At 56.7% G+C, this 18,813-nt stretch overlaps 9 protein-coding genes across 9 annotated transcripts; 2 read left to right on the forward strand and 7 right to left on the reverse strand.

The window, feature by feature from the left end:
* Nucleotides 1-993: 993 nt before the first annotated feature.
* SPRG_12215 (hypothetical protein) lies at nucleotides 994-1,747 on the forward strand (the record flags this gene model as incomplete). The annotated part of the gene is made up of 3 exons (XM_012351860.1): nucleotides 994-1,083; nucleotides 1,142-1,213; nucleotides 1,256-1,747. The coding sequence occupies 3 exons, from the start codon at nucleotides 994-996 to the stop codon at nucleotides 1,745-1,747; spliced, it is 654 nt and encodes a 217-aa protein (XP_012207250.1).
* Nucleotides 1,748-6,072: 4,325 nt separating this feature from the next.
* Nucleotides 6,073-7,265, reverse strand: SPRG_12216 (hypothetical protein; the record flags this gene model as incomplete). Its single annotated transcript, XM_012351861.1, has 8 exons — nucleotides 6,073-6,196; nucleotides 6,246-6,316; nucleotides 6,367-6,443; nucleotides 6,498-6,529; nucleotides 6,600-6,874; nucleotides 6,939-7,005; nucleotides 7,056-7,144; nucleotides 7,191-7,265. The coding sequence occupies 8 exons, from the start codon at nucleotides 7,263-7,265 to the stop codon at nucleotides 6,073-6,075; spliced, it is 810 nt and encodes a 269-aa protein (XP_012207251.1).
* Nucleotides 7,266-8,805: 1,540 nt separating this feature from the next.
* SPRG_12217 (hypothetical protein) lies at nucleotides 8,806-9,904 on the forward strand (the record flags this gene model as incomplete). Its single annotated transcript, XM_012351862.1, has 5 exons — nucleotides 8,806-8,960; nucleotides 9,010-9,244; nucleotides 9,301-9,435; nucleotides 9,485-9,618; nucleotides 9,662-9,904. 5 exons carry the CDS (start codon nucleotides 8,806-8,808, stop codon nucleotides 9,840-9,842), a joined length of 840 nt encoding a protein of 279 aa, XP_012207252.1. The 3' UTR covers nucleotides 9,843-9,904.
* On the reverse strand, nucleotides 9,860-10,743 carry SPRG_12218 (hypothetical protein). Its single transcript, XM_012351863.1, has one exon. It carries the CDS (start codon nucleotides 10,726-10,728, stop codon nucleotides 9,907-9,909), a length of 822 nt encoding a protein of 273 aa, XP_012207253.1. The 5' UTR covers nucleotides 10,729-10,743; the 3' UTR covers nucleotides 9,860-9,906.
* Nucleotides 10,744-11,681: 938 nt separating this feature from the next.
* On the reverse strand, nucleotides 11,682-12,086 carry SPRG_12219 (hypothetical protein; the record flags this gene model as incomplete). Its single annotated transcript, XM_012351864.1, has 1 exon — nucleotides 11,682-12,086. The coding sequence occupies one exon, from the start codon at nucleotides 12,084-12,086 to the stop codon at nucleotides 11,682-11,684; it is 405 nt and encodes a 134-aa protein (XP_012207254.1).
* A 795-nt stretch (nucleotides 12,087-12,881) lies between these two features.
* SPRG_12220 (hypothetical protein) lies at nucleotides 12,882-13,343 on the reverse strand (the record flags this gene model as incomplete). Its single annotated transcript, XM_012351865.1, has 1 exon — nucleotides 12,882-13,343. Exon 1 carries the CDS (start codon nucleotides 13,335-13,337, stop codon nucleotides 12,882-12,884), a length of 456 nt encoding a protein of 151 aa, XP_012207255.1. The 5' UTR covers nucleotides 13,338-13,343.
* A 1,267-nt stretch (nucleotides 13,344-14,610) lies between these two features.
* Nucleotides 14,611-14,997, reverse strand: SPRG_12221 (hypothetical protein; the record flags this gene model as incomplete). Its single annotated transcript, XM_012351866.1, has 1 exon — nucleotides 14,611-14,997. One exon carries the CDS (start codon nucleotides 14,995-14,997, stop codon nucleotides 14,611-14,613), a length of 387 nt encoding a protein of 128 aa, XP_012207256.1.
* Nucleotides 14,998-15,369: 372 nt separating this feature from the next.
* SPRG_12222 (hypothetical protein) lies at nucleotides 15,370-15,936 on the reverse strand (the record flags this gene model as incomplete). The annotated part of the gene is made up of 1 exon (XM_012351867.1): nucleotides 15,370-15,936. The coding sequence occupies one exon, from the start codon at nucleotides 15,934-15,936 to the stop codon at nucleotides 15,454-15,456; it is 483 nt and encodes a 160-aa protein (XP_012207257.1). The 3' UTR covers nucleotides 15,370-15,453.
* Nucleotides 15,937-16,784: 848 nt separating this feature from the next.
* Nucleotides 16,785-17,278, reverse strand: SPRG_12223 (hypothetical protein; the record flags this gene model as incomplete). Its single annotated transcript, XM_012351868.1, has 1 exon — nucleotides 16,785-17,278. One exon carries the CDS (start codon nucleotides 17,276-17,278, stop codon nucleotides 16,937-16,939), a length of 342 nt encoding a protein of 113 aa, XP_012207258.1. The 3' UTR covers nucleotides 16,785-16,936.
* Nucleotides 17,279-18,813: the final 1,535 nt, after the last annotated feature.

Consider the following 18,813-nt stretch of genomic DNA (forward strand, 5'->3'; position numbering starts at 1 on the left):
CTCCATCGTCGGCAAGTGGCATATACCGTTTTTTTGACAACCAATCACATCCGGATAAAGAGCAACACCGCATGGCGGCGCAATAGCGTCGTATTACTGTCGTATTTCGCACATCATAATACAAAACCAAGTTTAAATCGATTTTAGAGTCTCATTTTGCGATGGACCGACATTGCTCTAACGTCACTACTATTTGCAACCTACCGGTAGGAGGCGGGCAGATGGGCGGGTCTGGAGGCTCCAGACGCATTTCGCAACCGAGACGCTCTGCTTGCCGGCTTTCGTATCGTGTTGGGTGGCACAGATCTGGTTCGTGAGCCGGTTGATTCCACAACATAGATGGACGCGAAGGGATTGTTGGACGGCTTGAACAAGGCCTTGCTGCGGGCCGTGCCCGAAGGCCACGACGACGCTGTGTATTGTCTCTTGGCGATTGGCGCAGACGCCTCAACGATGCGGCCGGTACAGTTGCGGATCCATGGATATGCCCAACTCGAACGAGACAACCGTCATAGGAACAACAAGGTCGAACGCTTCTGGCGCTAGCCATCCAGCGCGGCCATAATGTGGTGGCACACGTGCTCTATCCGCACCTCTAACCTGCTGTCGCAACGGTATACTGCTCCCTCGACATGATCTTGCGAGCCAGCAAGCTAGGCGCGTGTGGACGAGCTAGCGATCGACGGGTCCATCTGCCCTAGCCCTAGTGTGGCAGTCGACAAGGACACGTACCAAGGCCAAGCCGTCGTGCTGAAAAGACCCAAGTACCCCAACTACATCGTGCCCATACTGCGTAACGAGATGGTCACCATGCAAACGTACTACGTGGCTTCTCTCACGCTCAACATGCCAATATCGATGATGTACACATGCGTAGCTACACGTCGCCATACTTGCTACCGCTGCTTGCAGTCCTCGACAATAACTCGCACGCGCCACACATGGTCGCGCCCAACCATCGCCTCTACAGCCCGACAATTGATCACAGAGTTTATGGACCAAGGCGACTTGTTCCATTACCTCCGAGACAAAAAGTACGGCGGGCACGTAAGCCTCGACCTCTCGACCATTGACGTGGCGCTGGTGCTGGCGTTGGCGCTCGCCGACCTCCACCGTCGCCGTGGTCCACCGCGACGTCAAGAGCCTCAACATCTTCCTCTCGCAAACCCACTACATTCGGCTTGGCGACCTCGGCTCGGCACGGACCCTTGACGTCGACAGCAATATGTCGTCCAACGTCGGCACCAAGTACTAGATGGCGCCCGAGGTGCTGCGGGTGCCCGGGTGCGAAGGCCAAGGGCGAGCGTACACGACGGCCGCCGACATCTACTCGTTCGGCGTCGTCTTGACCGAGCTCGACACACTCTCCGAGCCATACTCGGATCTCACGGATCGCAGCGGCGTCGAAGAGCTGGTTCGCACGGGCCGGCTGCGCCCCAAGATGAGTGCCAACTGCCCGGCGTGGCTCCAAGACCTCGCCGACAAGTGTCTGGCGTTCAACCCAAAGGCGCGCCCGACGGCTGCAGCCATCGTCAAGGAGCTTTTGCTGCGTCGCGACGGCAACGACGATGCTCCGAGCAGCACGGACGAGAAGAGCGCTAGGATGAGTAGCGTTTTGGGTCTGCCAACGACCACAGACCAGGACGAGACCATGGAGCCTGCGCCTCGCCGCCAGGTCAAGGACCGCACGACGCGCCGTCGCGCCCTGCACCGCTCCACCTACGACACGCGCCAGAAGGCGCCATAGGTCTTGTCCTGCCTGCGACCTTCGACCTTGTCCTGCCATCGGCGCTGGACGATGCCTTGGTCGAAGCTACCATCGTCGTCGTCTCGGCGCATCTGCGTATCGCATCTCTTCGTGTCATGCTAGGCCTCATCACCCTCGCCACCATGGCAATCGACGGCAAGAACGGCAGTTCTATACAACCCGATGCTACGCCGAACCATGGGGCGCGACGACGACTCGGTGGTCCGACGCCACCATCGATACATGTGGTCTACTATCTAGCGTACACGTCCATCAGCCATGTCTGCTGCTGGAGCTGGAGCGGGCAGTTAGCGCGGTTGGAGAGGCGCTGCGTTGACTTGGCTACTTGCGCAACGACGCAGCGGCAGTGCAGATCATGTCCACAGGTCGCCTTGGGTTTGGTCATTGAGGCAGAGCGTACCGTAGGATGTCTGGCAAAACCGTTGTCATTTTCGGCGTCAAGTTGTAGGTTAGCGCGAAAGAAACCACGCTGTGAGCTCAGCGGCGTTCCAGGGCTTACTACAACACACTAGAACAAAGTGCAGTCCTTTGCTTCGTTGGGTGAGTACTGCGGTGGCGCCATGGGCAGAAACTGTGATCGGTTTGACTGCTGGAGCTTTCTTGCAGCTAGAGCGCGACGAGCGTACCACAGAGCGTTGAGAACGCAAGCCACTCTTTCTGTGGCCGCTCCGCTTTTTCATAGTGGCATATGCCATGAATAGGCATATTTAGACACTATATATGGTTATGCATGGCGTCTGCCATGATTAATAACAGGGACCATTTCTCGTGCTGTACGCGTCGCCTGACAATGCGACATAGCGCAACGTACTCTCCAAAGTGTCTTTTATCTCTATTCCAAGTTGGAGCGATTTCGTTTTAAACTTGATTGGGGCGTCAAAAGCGGTCACTCCCCGGGGATCGTCTGGCATGGCGAAGCTAATCGCCTGTGATTGGCCAAAAATAAGAATATTCTAGCCAATGCGATACGATATGTCTTGGCCATCTAACGCAGAACAGCCTCAAGCAGCAAGCATGGCACATGGTATTGTGGCGGGTCGACTAATACGCGTGTACCAGAGCCATTTTCAAATGACATGTTGGCGTAGTTTGGGACGGGTGCGCTCGACTGCACTCTAATCTCGTCGCAAAGTACAGCGGTGGTCCGTGTCAGGTTTAGGGTAGGATAGGGTAAGGGTCGGGGACCCCGACCCTTTTACCCTATCACCCCGACTCGGGGTGCTTTGGGTCGTACTTTTGGGTGCACCGTGGCTCGCTTGACGCTGTCACAATCGTGGCGACCAGTGCTGCACATCGTTGCAGATACGTTGTCTCGCGTGTCTAGGGGCTCGCTTGGTTGTCCATTCGAGCGGGGAGGATCACGCGCCGCCTGCTGGCAGGACGGCCTGATAGATGAACCGCTATCTTGGTCCTCGCAACACTTGGCGAAGAGATGTTCTGGACGTTCGGGATATTAGTAGGTCGTACAACGATTTAGACGTCTGCGTAGCGCCGTCGCGTCATTCCTAGCACGCGACGCGGTGCATTGACAGAGCAAATGAAGCACGTAGTATGGTGGATGGACCTTGTATCATAGCGCTACTCTTCTAGATGATGAACGTATTGCCTTCAATATGTGCTTTCGGCGACGCATTTGTGACGGGGCGGCTGCGCGTCTTGCGCACGCCGGCGGGGACCGCAGAGCCGGCGCGCCACAAGCGGTGCCAAATGTCGTAGCACGTCACTTGGGCACCGTTGTACTCGCGCAACCGACCGCAGAGGTAGACGTGTTGGTCGTTCTTCTTTGGACAGCCACGACAGAACCTGCGCGATAAAGTCAGACGACGACGATTTGTACTACGGGTACGTACGTGGAGACCTTGCACGGATTCTCGCCTTTGGCCGCCAACGCAGCGCACACTTTGCACGTCAAAGCCCGCAGCTTTCCCGATGGCTGCGTGTCCTTGGTCTTCTCGAGGACGTGAGAAGTGCCAACGACTTGTGGGGCCGTCGGCGGTGGCGGCACGTCGGAGAAGGCACTTTCATCTAGCTGCAACAGTGCCTTCTGCAAGTCGACGAGAAACGTGAAGCGGCCACGGGCGACGAAGCCGGGAATGGTTTCCGACTTGTTGGCGTCGACGGCGTAGCGATGGACAATATAGGCATTTGTCAGTGCCATGTCGACAAGACCTACCAAGATACGACAGGGAATGTAGGCAGCCAGCCTTTCAAAGGCGTACCGAGGAAAAGATGGTGGAGGTTGCGGGCAACCGTGACCATGTCCGTCTCTCCATCGGTTGCCTTCTTGCTCAAGTACACTTTGAATCTGGAAATGAAATTCGTTTCAATCCAGCAGAGGTGGACCGAGAACGTATATGTACCGTGAGCAGAAGTACGACTTTAAGCAACGAGACGCAACGAGTTTGACGCCAATCTTCTTGGGCTCCGTCGGGCCGTACGGGCGAAAGCGGCTGAAACTGCTGCGGTGCGGCAGCATCACCTCGTCCAACGCGATCTTCTCGTCGTGCACGTAGGATTCCTTGAAGGTCTTTTGCAGGGTCTCGATGATCGGGCGGATCTTCCTCGCTCGATCAGTCGCCACGGCCGGGTTGGCGTTGTCGGTAAAGTGGAGCGCCCGCGTGATGTGACTGAACCGGCTCCGCGCCATGAACTGGCCAAACGTTCCGGCTGGCAACGCGCCGTACGACTCCGTCTTCCAGTGCAGCACGAGCGGCCCCGTAGGACGGAAGAGCGATCTCGCAACCACAAGGCCGAGCCACGTCATGAGCTCATGTGGCTTCACGCGCGGGATGCCTATCGATATCCGATCATCGGTGACGCGACTGCAACTTTTTACTTTTAAAGCACTTTTCAATCTCGTCCAGTGTCTTCTTGTTGCCAGGACGCTGGAAGGCCTTTTTAGCGTGGATCTGGATCGTGGCGCTCCAGTAGTTGTTGGCCTCGTGCGTTATATTCTTCCACATCTTCTTGGGCATGAAGCAGAAAAAGAGCGCAAGCGGATCGCCGGCAATGCGCAACACGTCGGGCGTTGGCCCAGAGTAGCCAGAGTACGGCGGGTCGGTCGCTTGGCACGCGACAGAATCGTCCTCTACCACGGAATGCCATCCGGTCGCACCAAGCTCGCGCACAGTGGCTTCGTTCATCGTCGCAGACGAGACGGCAGGTGGGCCACCTACGCCACAATCCCATGAGGCAAGGATGCTCCAGAAAGAGATTACCGTGTCGTTGGAAAAATGCTGTGTCGATGGCGCCGAGGAGTAAGTCGACGCCGGTATCATCATCGTCTTCGTCGTCTCGCTCGTCCTCGCTCTCGAACGCCACGAAGCTCGATGCGTCTTCCGTCGGAAGTGTAATGTTGGGATCGATGTCGTGCTGGAACGGAGCGCTGATCGTCTGCCGTTCTGAGGCCCTATCTCGCGTTATACCCCATGCTCGGTGGCAACGACATGCACCGCATTCTGCCTTCTTCAATGCACCGCTGTCGCTGGGCGTCGGCTGTGGCGGCGCGCTTTTCGGCGACCTCGGCAGCGCGCAGTTTGTGCTTGCTCGGCGTCGTTCTCGTCCATGGTTGCAGCAAGAGACCTTTCAGCTGATAAGCATGCAATATTTATTCGGTCGTAGATAGCATACCGCTTCCCGCGCGCGTTCGAGGCTGAGGCCTTTGTCGGAGCGGCCTCAGGAGGCGGCACCGTCGTGGAAACTGCCGGCGCTGTAGTTTTGGTGCTCTCTCTACGTAAACAGCTCGCACTAATAATCCGATTGACGCATCGTGTACCGTTGAGTTGTGGTCGAGAGAGGCGCCGTCGTCGGCTCGAGCGACCGTCTTGTCGACGTCATATCGGTCAATGATGACACCCGTTCCACACCACGAGGACCACCCAAAATGGGAGGATGGTCCAAAAATAAAATACAGATATGTGTTGTATACTAAAAGGTATGAAGTCTTAAAAAAGCGTTTTGGGTAGACCATGGTGGTGACCGTCTTTTTTGCTGGCATCATCGGGCACACCCTTGCCAAAGAAGGGTCCAGGACAGCGACATCCTCGCGCCTGATTCCGCTATAAGAGCATCTCCACCGGTACACGCTACTGCACTCGCAGTGCCGAGCGTGGTGGCTGTACGGGGTAACGTCAAGGGAGGACACGATCAAGTGGCTACATAGCGGTGCTTCTAGATCGCTCGATGCTGCGTCTACCGTAAACTAGTGTAAAGGCCACCGCCGTCACGCTATCTCGAGCCCGATATCCTATTCCAACAACAACTTGTCTGTTGTTGTTATCAATGACAACTTGTCTGCACTTTATCTACGCTGCTGTTGACGGCACGAGGCAAAAGACGCCCTTGATGATAGCATGGCGCTTGAAACGCGAGTTGGAAAAGAGGATTTTTCGCACCGACGACTTCCACACGGGCGACTTGCGCTGGTCGCTAGTGGAGATCGTCCATCAGTCTACAGCGCCATGGACAATTTGTGTACCTCTCGAGCTTCCAGTTGAGTTGACTCTCGTACTGCGCTTCAATGTACTCGCAAATGTCTTTGAACGTTCCCTGCGCATTCCAATGGAATCAAAAGTATCAAGGAATCAAGTCGTCTCTACCTCGCCGCGAGGCATGGAGCGAAGCGCGTGCGAGATCATGTCGCCGTATGTCGTGCTGAGCGCCGGCTTCCGAAACACTACAAGAAGAGTTTACAGAATCCATACACTGGATGGCTTGTTGTACGGTTTACGGCACCAGCTCGGAAGGTGCTGCAGCTCGCGGCTGACAAAGCGGACAGAGCCTATCGATGCTAGGACATGCCAACGGTGCTGTCGAACGAGGATGGGAATACCATGTCTCGGGCGTAGTCTCGAGGCCGACGCACTGCATGTGATACCAGTTGGAGCGGTCGCTGCAGGCGTTGTTGTCGCACGCAATCATCGCACCAAAGCTCTCGCCGTCGCAGATGCAGTATCGCTTTTCCTTGCGCTTGGCCTTCTTACTTGGCCGGTTGCTGTCGTTCGAGATGTCGTCACCCGACGTCATGGCGTCGTCGGGCGTCGCAGCCCGTGGCCGCTTGGCGTCACCGAGGGCCTTGATCGGCTGCGTCGCCGGCGTCGCGCGGGCCTTCACGGATCTACAGTGCATGCAAGGATCATCGGGACGCGTCCATACCGCCAGCGCAACGTACGTAGGTCAAGAACGACATGATGGTGGCCTTCTCGTCCTCAAACATGGTGACCGTTTCGCTGAAATGGCTACACCACAGAGAGGCATAAGGCCACGGGCTATAGCCAGAAGCGCGTACGCGGCGACGCGGATCGCAAGGTCGTCTTTTGTCGCAGACGATGGCAGCGGCAGCTGGTGGTAGTCGACGTATCGCTGGAGCGTGTCGGCCTAGGACGCCGAGGTCAGCGCTCGAGGTGCGGCGGTGGGCGGCTACCTGAAGGCTGCAAAAGTCGACGCTGAGCTCGCCCGGGTGCGTCGGCAGGCTCGCGCTGCGCATTGAGATGCCCATGGTTGGGTTGCTACACGCTGGAAATCCGAAACTGTGCAAGATCGCGTTTTGTGGAATCCACGTCGAACCTCCATAAACGCATCTCGCCAGAGGCTAAATCCACGCCATTGTCGCCGACACCGTCGTCGGGTGCACGGGTGACCGAGTACAAAGCAAGCTCGCCACGCTGGTTGCAAGGGGCGTTCATTGATAGTTCGGACTTGGGGCCTGTACCTGGCAAAACATGGATGCTGGTGTATGGTAGCGTTGGTCGTCAGGGTGTGGTACTGGTGTGGGATGTGCTGGCTTGGTTGGGTGTTTCTATCCTGATAAAACCTCCATGTCTCGATATTTGGCTGGTCTGATGAGGTGCTGGGATCTTGATGTGCTATGAGTGTTATGCCATTCCGCAAATTTCAATTCAAGCTTGGTCATTCTATGCAGTCCATTTCAATGTTGTGTCCCCGTCTCGCGCACGCTCATTGCGCCACGTCATTGCGCCTTGGAAACACACGAGTTGTGCACGCAACGGCGATTTTGAGACTGACCACGAGCTCTGGTTAGCAGTGCCGGTCACATACGATCCAAAAGTCGGGAAACCGATAGTCTTATCGTCCCCACGGCTCAACCGGGAGGAGAGAGTGCGGAATCACAGGTGCCATGGGTGGCCAGCAGAAGTTGTCGAGTGCAACCAACTGCAAGGTCGCGACGGTCTCGGTAATACCACGTACTTGTAGAGTGAGTGATCCGGTGGGCCAAACGAGATGGCCACTTCCTTGTTGAAGCCAACAACAACATCTATGGCGTAAACGAAGCTCACGATCACAACGCTACCATGGTCGACTGGCGTAGTGTTCGTCCTAGTGGCGTAGACAGCCAGCAAGATCCCCTTCATCAACAGACTCTAGGTCATTGATAGTCTTGCGAGTTGCACACTCCTTTGGGCAGGTATGCAACGAGTTCTACAAGTACAACGCGAGACGACGGCATGGGATGTGACTGGAAGGCCGTGCATGATTTCGAGCTTACGACGCTTCTACTATTACAATGGCCCGCGCGCTTGCAATCGCAGCCACATCTTCTTCGTCGACTTGGTCCTGGCCTGGAGGAGGATGCACGGCGCCCGATGCAGCGTGCGGAGGCGGTCAACGATGCGTCTTCGAGATGAGCGACGACGCATCGGCGTCGGGCTCGACCGTTGCAGTCACGGTCGTCACTCGTCTCGGACAAGTGCAAGCGTTGAGGCGGCTTGTAGCGGTGGCTTCACGTTGAAGGTGCGCCGGCGAGGGCACTGAATCGCCATTTCAAAGCTCTGGCGTGGCAGCAGCGCGACTGCCTCCATTGGGCTACGGCCTTCGAGATGCACCGACAATAACGTCGTCAGAACGGTGCGGTTGCTCGCGAGCCATTGCTGCAGATAATGAAATATGGTCGTATCAGAGGTATTAGATTGTGGGCACATACATGGCAAGCGAAAAGACGACTGCATCACGAGCACATGCTGGCCTTTCGGTGCATCCGGATACCTTGCCACCCGAGGTAGTGAACAGTGGGACTTTTGATGGACGATCGCCAGCCGCTCTTGCCGTCGTCGTCGCCGACCTTGCGCGACCGCTGGCCGGTTGCCGCCTTTCTCCTTATCGTCATCCTCGTTGTCTGGGGCTCGGTCAAGGAGACCATGCTCGACGATGCCCTCGGGCCCAACATCCTCGTCTGGTACGACTACGCCACCTGTTCCTGATGCGCTTCATAATCCTACGGCCAGGACATCGACGTCGCCCGACGCACCGCTGCTCTCGCTCGAGGCAGCTCCAGTAAGTGTTCCATCTGCCGCGCCGCTCGTCGTCTACCTCTCGTCGGGCGCGTCCAAGCCGTGCGCGACGCCGTCGACGTTGCATGCTGCGTTGTGGCTGCACCTGCCCGAAGCGTCGGCGGTCGCCGAGGCGCACGTCTTCTTGCAGCAGTGGCTCGTCGCGCATCCGCAGCGCACGCACGCACCGGTGCGCTACCACCACTCTCCTTATCTATCTCTTGAGCCCACCACCTCAATCGGTAGCTGTGGCTGGCGAGCGACGATGCTACCCTCGCTGCGGCGCTTGGCCATGCGATCGTCGATCGCAACTTTGCAGCGACGCCCCTGTTTGTGCATCTCGAAGGCCTTATCCTCATGGAGGCAGCGCTCCGACCGTGGGTACGCGACAGCATACGTACGCTTGGTAGTCCAAACGCACCACGCCTAGGCCTGCACCGATGCGTCGCTTCCGTCGTCGGTGACCACGCTGCCAGCATCTCTCGGGCCGCTTCTCGATGCACAGCTGCGCGTGGTTTTCGCTCACGCCCGCGGCAGCAATCGCCTCGCCGACTCCATTCCCTGGTACGTTCCTATAGGAAAAGGGAGGTCTTCAGGGTAGATGTAGGCACGGCCAGAAGGCCTTGCATGCACGCAATGCCTCGTCCGAGCGTTGCCTTGCGCCAGCCTGCGCCGCGACGCTCCTTGCGTACGACAACCTGGCGTCGGTCGAGCTCCGGGACACGGTTGCGTTCCCGCCGTCGTCAGTCGTCGCCGCCGTCGTCGCCGGGGCCCTTGCCATCGATTAGGATACCGCACCAAGTCTGCGATCTCCACGAGTTTTTTTCTATATTATGACGGATGCTTTAACTACTAAAAGGCGTATTCGCCCGACGGATCAAAGTTCGGACCCTTCTCACTCTTGCGCGCCTCCGTCGTGACGGGTGTGATCACTGGCGTGATGATCGGCGTCGGCGGCGCTTCGTGGTGGACAATGTGGTCGGGGTGCGTCGGTGCATACAAGATGGGCTCGGGCGTCGGCACGTAGATCGACGACGGCGGCGACGACGACGACGGTGGTGAGGAAGCCTTGGGCATGGGTCGAGAGATCTCTTCTTCCACGTACGATGGCGGCGCGCGCGTGACCTCTTGCTCGACGTAGTAGGTCTGGGACGGGCGCACAAACATGCTGCTGCCACCTGACGCGCTCGACCGGCTCGGCGACGCGATCGACTTTTTGATGTGGGGCATCGAGGCAAAGTCGAGCTCCTTGGCCGCGAGGCTGCCGCGCGCCTGCTGGAAGACGTCGGTGCCATTCGTGTTGGCGTGGAAGACCGCGAGGAGCGCGTCGACCCAGTCATTCATCTCGTGCTCGGTGCCCGCGGCAATGAGGAGCCGGCGCGACGGCGCGTTGATCGCGATGCGCCAGATCGTCGAAGCCGACCCGCCCGTCTTCATCGAGTCGGCCGGCATGATCTCGAGCACGTCTTCGCCGCACGTCTTGAGCATGATCTCGCCCTTGACCTCGCCGTCCTGGAAGGTAAAGTACCGCAGCGCGTTCTGCGTGAGCTCAAAGTACCGCGGCTTCCAGTTCTTGCGCTTGAGGAGGCCGCCGCCAGAGCCCTTCTTGAAGAGCACGCCGGCCTTCACCACGGGCTCGCCGTGCTTGTTGACGCGGCCAGTCGCTGCTGCCATGGTCCGTGCAAATCCAAATATGGCATGGCCTCAAGATGCCATTGGACACGAAAGGCGAGTTTTAACCAATGAAAACGCGTCGAACGACATTACACGGGCGGGGAAAAAAACTTGGCCGGCCTGCGACGCTGGGCTATTTGCACGCAATTTTAGCTGGTCAAGCCGAAGCCGCGCGCTGCACGACTTGAGGCGCCACCAAGGTAGACAATCGTCTCGCTAGAGTGTTGTGGTAGAGTAGATAGAGCAAACAGTATGGCGTGTTGTGCAAGCAGAGATCGTCGCTGCGGCAATGAAGTGTTCGTGCGAAGCTGCAGCCATGTCTACCAGATCCACCACCTTGAAGGCGGCGGGAGCCAGACCGACGAACGATGTCGCGCCCGATTGCGGCTTACTCGATCTTTGCGTTATCCCGACAAAGCCCACGCTGCCTTCGACGTATCGAGTCTATAGGTCGCTACAGGCCTCGCCATCATGCATTTAGCGGCGCAAGTTGCGTGTTTTTTAACTGTCAAGGACACGGTGCGACAGAAAGGACATCCGGGGCAAAGATCCGAGCAGACGCATGTCCCGTTGCCACGGCCCCGCCACGCGCCCTGGCAGCCAACTCGCTATGCATTCGCTATCGCTGGGTATGGCAAGCGATGCATCCCGACAAGCTAGCGCCACTGAGGTATGGTGAGTTTCGCAGGCTAACAACATGGATCCAAACAAGCCTTTCAAGTGCATCACGGCTGTGAGCCCTAGCCCTGGCGTAGATTAGCATACCACGTGCTGCAATTGCGTGACCATTCTGACTGAACTTCGACAAGGGATGCATCGCTCCCACGACAGCTGTGATCCGCAATGTGCCAAGAGAAAAGTGTGAAAATCTCAATTCAGACAAGTCGAATTGTCACAAATCGATCGACGAGAGCGATAAATAGATACTAGTTAAATAGATGACAATGCGTCGTTCATCGCAAGGCAACGATCGGGCGCGGGCAAAAGCAATTCGAATTCCGATGCTTGGTTGGTTTTGGTTTCGCATGCGACGCCAAGATCGTCAAGAGGGCCGCCATCCACTCGGTCATTTCGCGGTGCGTGGCTGCTGCCACGACAAAGCGACGCGTCGGCGTCTGGATCGCAATGCGCCAGCCCGTGGATGCCGACGACCCTGTCTTGGGGAGGTCGGTCGGCATGAGCTCGAGCGCACTCGAGTCGAGGTCGTCGAGGCAAACCTGTCCTTTGCACGCGCCGCCTTGGTGCGTATAGTAGCGCAGCGCATGGTCCGAGAGCTCAAAGTACCGCGGCTTCCAGTTCTTGCGCTGAAAGAGGCCGCCCGCGCCGCGCTTAAAGAGCACCCCAGACTTGATCGGCATCATGCAAAATGGAAACTGATCGGACGTTGCGTTGATCGGTGTCGTGTGACAGGGGGTGACCACAACCACAGTATCCAAGCCCAACTGAAACTCAACGATCAACAGAGAGAATCAAAACGTGCAATGTTGACGTGCTCAAATGGCAACGTCGATTTGCTCGAGTGGCTGCTGAGTGGCCGTGATACTCCCACGTGACGGCCTCGTCGTGTTCGCCTGTCGACTAACCACGATTAGGTTGTTGAAACCGGTTGTATGCGAAGGGCGCGGGGGGTACTAGTGATGGACGTGCGGGCATGTGCAGGGTCGTATTCGTTGCGTGATCACGGCCGGCGTGCAGGCTAGCATTGCTACAAGGCAGGGGCGCTCTCGCCCGCTCTTGCATCGAGAGGCAGTAGGAGACTGGTGCATCTCTCGAGGACGCCAAATATGCCCGACGACAAAGGCATGGATTAAGCTGAATTTCACGTGTGATGTCCGTGCCGGATTGTTGTATGGCGCGAACACATGGACCATTGACCCTTCTCGACTGCTCTTGGACTATTTATTATGCATACTACATAGCTCCGAGACTAGGCCTTCGTGCCTGTTGGCTTGTATTGGATCGTTGCGAGATGATGCGACTTCCCGTCTGCTTCTGGCTTTTAACCTGGTCCTGTAGTAACCACACGTACATTTACATGACCGCCCTGCGCGGCGGTATCGGTGCACCACCAAGCGAAGGCTCTTTGAGTGTTAAATACGTTCGATTGTGTTGACTTAGGATAAATAGACGGCATAGACATAGAGAGGTCGCCTCTAGTAGAGCGCTCCTGCGATCGGAGCTGTCTTGGCGTAGGAGGCGCGTTCGTGCAGGGGGTGGATCTGGGACGAGAGGCCGCTGGCACACGTCTGCATCTTGTGCATCTTGCACGTCGCAATGACAAACAAGAGCGCTTGAACCCACTCGTACATTTCGTCTTCGGTCGCGGCCGCGATGAAGAAGCGGCGGCCGTTGGTGTTGAGGCAGATGCGCCAATTGGTCGAGGCCGACTTGCCCGTCTTGCGGCCGTCGCAGGGCATGATTTCAATGTCGTGCGCAGCCAAGGACGCGAGGTGCAGCGCGCCCTTGAGCTTCCCGCCCTGCTCGTCGTAGTAGCTGAGGTGGCTCGACGAGAGTTCAAAGTAGCGCGGCTTCCAGTTCTTCCGGCTGAAGAGACCGATGCCCGAGCCCTTCTTGAAGAGGACGCCCGTCTTGACCGTGGTCGCCACCATTTTTACTCGTGCTGGCAAATTGCAAACTGGATCATGGAGCGGGAGCGCGCGAAGCTCCGACTCTCGGCAATTTTTTGACGACGCTAACACACTTGTGGCGTCCCGCCAGCAGTTTGGATGGCCCACCCCAGGGTCCCCATTGAAATATGGCATTGTTTGAATATCTGATATTTATTTGGATGGTCCCTATAGAAACGTGGAGGTACCTACAAAGAGGGGGAGGGCCCTAAAATAATGCAAAAGTTGAAGTGCTGTGCGCGTAACACGCGGTCGCGCCGCGTCACGGCACGGATTCCTGGCTTCCTCCGCCAGCCTGCGTGCAGAAGCCGCAGGCGGGGCCTGTCCATGACGCACAGTCGGCGGCGTCGTATACAAGTTACGAGTCTTCTGCAAATGTTTGAGCTCAAGGCGAATGGTGGGTGCTTTTTTGCAGCGAACCGGGTACTGTGGCATCTTGTCCACCAAGGTACTAGCTCCGATCGCCGCCCCACTTGCTGCTTGGAGTCTCAGTGTACGGTATGTAGGAGGTCCCAACCCGCGCCCAAATCTGGCACGTGCACCAGAATCTTGGCGTCTGGTTACGCGGTTCCATGGCACGCTTGGAATACCTTGACGTTTAGATTCCTCTCGAACGGCGCCGAGGCTTCTTGCATCTTGCGATCGTCAACGAAGGCGGCATGCCAAGCGATGGCGTCTTGTAGTAATCACTCCCGTCCGTGTCAGCGCACGGGCGTGGGATAATCGCACCGCGTACAATTGCATCTGAGGCGGTCCAGATTGCATTGGTTATCTTCAACATTTGCCTGTCCCTCTTTCTTCCGGATTCGCTCGTCGGATCGCCTCCTATCGGTGAATCTCGCATCCGATACGTTGCCAAGAAAGCACCGAGATGCGTCAAGGTCACGCAGACATAATTGGTTCTCGTCGTCCTCCTGCGTGTGTGGATCCAGTAACTCCTTTCCACTGTATAATACACTGTCCTTTCTTCTGCACGCTGGATCGCGCGGCAGGTACATTACAAGAGTGAGAGCACCACACAGAGAGGACGCAGAACGCGCTCAGAAAGGACCTCTGGATGCATGCACGCTCAGACGCATACCAGAACAAGATCAACAACGTCGTCGGACACACCGTCGCCGCCCGTTCCTGCACCGCCGAGCACCGAAAGGACGACTCATCTGAGCGCTGCGTAGCAGATTCTCGTGCAGCTACGAGCAGCCATCGTTGAGGTTCCAATGCATCAGCATACGACACTCGTGCTGCTGGTCTCGGTTTACGCATTGCGCAGGACATAGCGTTCGGTGTATTTTCCTCGATTTTGGTGGCGCCGGAGCTCGGCCGCCGCGCGTACGAATGCAAGCGCCCACGCGCGCATGTCGGCCTCCGAGTTGGCGGCGAGCAGCAGTCGCCGCGTCGGTGTGCAGACGCCAAGGCGCCAGTTGGTCGATGCCGACGACCCGGTCTTGACCGCGTCCACCGGCATCATTTCGATGCTGTCGACGGCGGCCACGTCAATGTGGCCGCGCAGCGCGCCGCCTTGGTGACTGTAGTACGAGAGGTGCGTCTCGGTGAGCTCAAAATACCGCGGCTTCCAATTCGTGCGCTGAAAGAGGCCGTGGCCGGACCCGCGCTTGAAGAGGACGCCATTGTGGATGAGCATATCGAGATGAAATGTGCAATGGGTCAAGACCACCAAGCTGCGGATATGGGACCAGCACGACGAGATGGGGTCTTCTGGACAGCGTTAGCTTCCCACTCGACTTTTTTTGGAAGTTGCCACGTGCACATTTCCCAAGCGCAACCAAACTTTTTACGCGCTGTTGCCCAGGGGTACACTATCATGTACCCCTGCTGTTGCCATGGTCACCATCGATTACTGCGAAGGGTTACGACTGTAAGAAGCACGTTCATCGATGCAAGCGTGCGTCGCGATAAGCTCTTATACGCACGAGCAAGCAAGGCAATGGGATGCATGTCCGCGATTGAACGCCATCCTCACCCTTACTTCGCCTCGTCATACATCTGCGAAGAAGTCGCTAAATGCAGTAAATTAGTTGAGTGACACTCGTTCGCTTCCAGTGGCAACGAAGGTATCGCAGACCGTCGGTGAAGAGCGCTACGCCGCCACGTCGATCTTGGTCAGCGCGAGCTTGATGATGGGCAAGCTGCCATACGCAGCGGGCTTGGCGAACGGGTACTTGTGGAGTTCGTTTGGCGACAGTGTCGGGCGTGACCTTGGCGTCGTGTCGAAGCGAGGCTCTTCGTGCAAGACGCGCAAGAGCGCGTCGACCCAGTCGCACATCTCTTGTTCGGACGACGTGGCAACGACGAGGCGTCTGTCGTGCGTGGCCACAACGAAGCGCCACTGCGACGTTGGTAGTGCCACGTCAGCGCCCGTTTCCGGCGCCAGCGTTTCGATCGCCTTGCCCGAGAGCCCATCGAGGTTGATCTGCCCGCGCACCTTCGCATCTTGTTCCAGCACCGAGTAGCGCAGTGTGCTGGACGTGAGCTCAAAGTACCGGCGCTTCCAGTTCTTCTTCTGGAAGAGCCCTTGGCCCGACCCTTCCTTCAAGAGGTACCCGGATTTGACAAAGGACATGCTTGGTTGCGGTAAATTGACCAGTGAGCTGGATGGATACGGCGGTGATTGCTGCTGCGGATTGCAGTCGTAAAAATTAGAATCCGCGTGGATGTCTCATGGGGGACCCATCGAAATTGCGTTATCCGGATGACTGTGGATGGTGGCACGCAACTTTGTAAACCACTGACATCTTGCCACCGACCGCGATGCCGTCGACACGAGCAAAGACCGTGCGTGGATGCTGTCACAGACAAGGTCCGCGCGTACACATTATGGACACGGATACAATAGTGTGCTGTGTTTTGGCCCTTCACACGACTGAACGAGGCAACGAGGTAACTTTGCAATGGTGATACCTACAACGGTTCCCATGTGTAGGTGGTTTGTCAGCGTTCACCATGAACGATGCAACCCGGCAAGTACTATTGTTGTATATACAGACCGACCACTGCAGCGAGGTCATGATATGCGTCCTATGAAGGCCAAGCACAGTGCCAGATTGAAGCAGCTTGATGTTGCGTGTTTTGTGGCATACAAAATCAAAGATGTTTTCGATCCTTTTTAGGGGGTCCCCAAACGCGGCGCTGGATTGTTATCATTGCAGCGGTGCTACCAATGCCGGCACCAACTCCACCCAACGGTCCAACGCCATCAAGCGAATATTTACGAGTGGACATGTAATGACGCGGTCCATGTACTGGCAAGCCAAGCATCACCTACTGGGACAGCGACTCAAGACGAGTGTCCGAGGCGCAGTGGTCCTGAACCACGAGCTAACCCATGTCGCTGGCAGAATGAAAAATCGCGCGATTCCGACCAAGCATCGAATCTACGGATCTAACATTCCGAGTTCCGCTCGTATATTTCTACGTGTAAAATGAATGAAAGACGATTCATTATAAATATCAAGGTGCATGTGCTAGAAGGATTCGGCGCGCGCGCCAATGTCCGCCCGCTTGCTCAGGTTGTAGTTGGTCATGTCCGAGTGCCGGTGCTTGACGCCACCCTTTACAACGCGCTATAGCGCGTAAATCCATTCGTTCATCTCGTACTCGGTCGATGCAGCGAGGAGCAGTCGACGCTTGGGCGTCTGGATCGCAATGCGCCAAATCGTCGACTTGGACGTCCCCGTCTTCTTGGAGTCGGTCGGCATGACCTCAATGGCGTCGCGCCCGATGCCGTCGAGACGCAGCTCGCCCTTCTTCTTGCCCTTTTGGTAGCTGTAGTAGCGCAAGGTCGAGTCGGTGAGCTCAAAGTAGCGCGGCTTCCAATTCTTGCGCCCAAAGAGACCACCTGCCCCGCGCTTGAAGAGGAATCCGGTCTTGACAAACTCGAGCGTTGGAAGCGGTTGATTGTTCATGCTCCTGGTCGATGGCTTATTTGGAAATACTAAATATTGCTGTGTGGTGTAATAATCGCCACTGTAGCAGCGAGGCCATCTTGAAATCAATTGAAAATTTAGAGCAAAACCAGTGACGACCCAGTGCCCCACACGAGACATGGCAGCCAAGGGGTTTTTCCCAGCTTCTACAAACGTCGTTGGCACTGCACACGCTACAATTGACGCACTTTGCCCCAACGATTATCCCATTTCACACGGGGCCTTGATGGCAGAGACGAGAGACAACCACAGGAGGTTAGGAGCAGGGACGTCGTCGTCCTCGCTTCTGGAAGGACACATGGACACATCCTCGTACCGGTGGCATTCAGGAGACTCGAGACAGCGCACAAGGCGTGATGCAGCTCGTAACCGATAAGCTTGCGATAGTTTCTGGTGTACATCAATGCTTCTTCACGTTCGTCGTTCGGTACTACGTGGGAGCTCAAGCTGGTGGTGGACAATAACTGCTGACGTCACTGCGACGCGGCTGTGAGCGAGATGTCGCTGGCTTGATGTGTATGCTGCTCGACGCGCCACGAACGACGACGCGATCGATGGATCCGCTCGTGACCCGCGTGAGACAGCTCGAGTGGACAGGCCACACTGCCTACGCAATGTTGTGCGTCGTTGAGGCAAACGTGACTGGTACACTCTTGGTATTCTTGCAACGGCACGTGTCGTCCTAGAAGATGAGCGCCTCTTCATTGCTCGACCAGACAAAACTCAAACTCGACAACTTCAACTCGACAACTTGATACACACAACTGATACTTGAGAGGTCTATGTTCCATGCGCCGCCTTCAAGTGGTGCATAGAAAGGTCCTCTGCACTCGATCCGTTATGCGAGGAGATTGCCGCATTGCCCATGCTTCGAGATCAGTGTATTGCGTGGCGTCACCCTCAACTCCTGGCAGTTGTACAAGGTCAATAGACAGTCCAATCATGCGCGCCATCGTTCCCCAACAAGGTTCTCGTGGTTCTTATTCCGATGACACGACCAGGTCACGATCCCTGCAACTTGCGACTGATATACTAGTAGCGGTGTCACGTCAATCACGGCTGGATGGTGGCGACCCATGCACTGGGTGCTTTCGGTGTGTCTGTGCTCGCGCTGTCTTTGTTCTAGGTCGAATTATACTACACACTTCGACGCTTAGCTAGTACTTGCATGCGTGCTTGGCCCACGCTGGCTTTGGTTCTAACAAACTAGCAGCTGGGCTAGTGAAGCACTCGGCAGAGAGAAAGAGGAAGAAGAGAAAGAACCAGAACCGCACACCCGCAGAGGAGTGTGTCCGAGAGCAGTGGAAAGAAGAAGTGAGGCCACGAGGGCTGCTCACGACCTGCTCCGGAATATATTGATATTACGGAGCCTGGCATAGTGAGATCGAGTGGTAAAAACCTTCCACTGGGGAAGGAAAAGAACCATCCTCGTGAGTGGAAACCGCCGCGAGGGCTGGTGAAAACCACTCGGATCCAAGCGTCGGGTGGATCCAACGGCCAAAACCAACGAAGAG

Source organism: Saprolegnia parasitica (assembly GCF_000151545.1).
Source record: "Saprolegnia parasitica CBS 223.65 unplaced genomic scaffold supercont2.88, whole genome shotgun sequence".
Taxonomy (NCBI): Eukaryota; Oomycota; class Saprolegniomycetes; order Saprolegniales; family Saprolegniaceae; genus Saprolegnia; species Saprolegnia parasitica.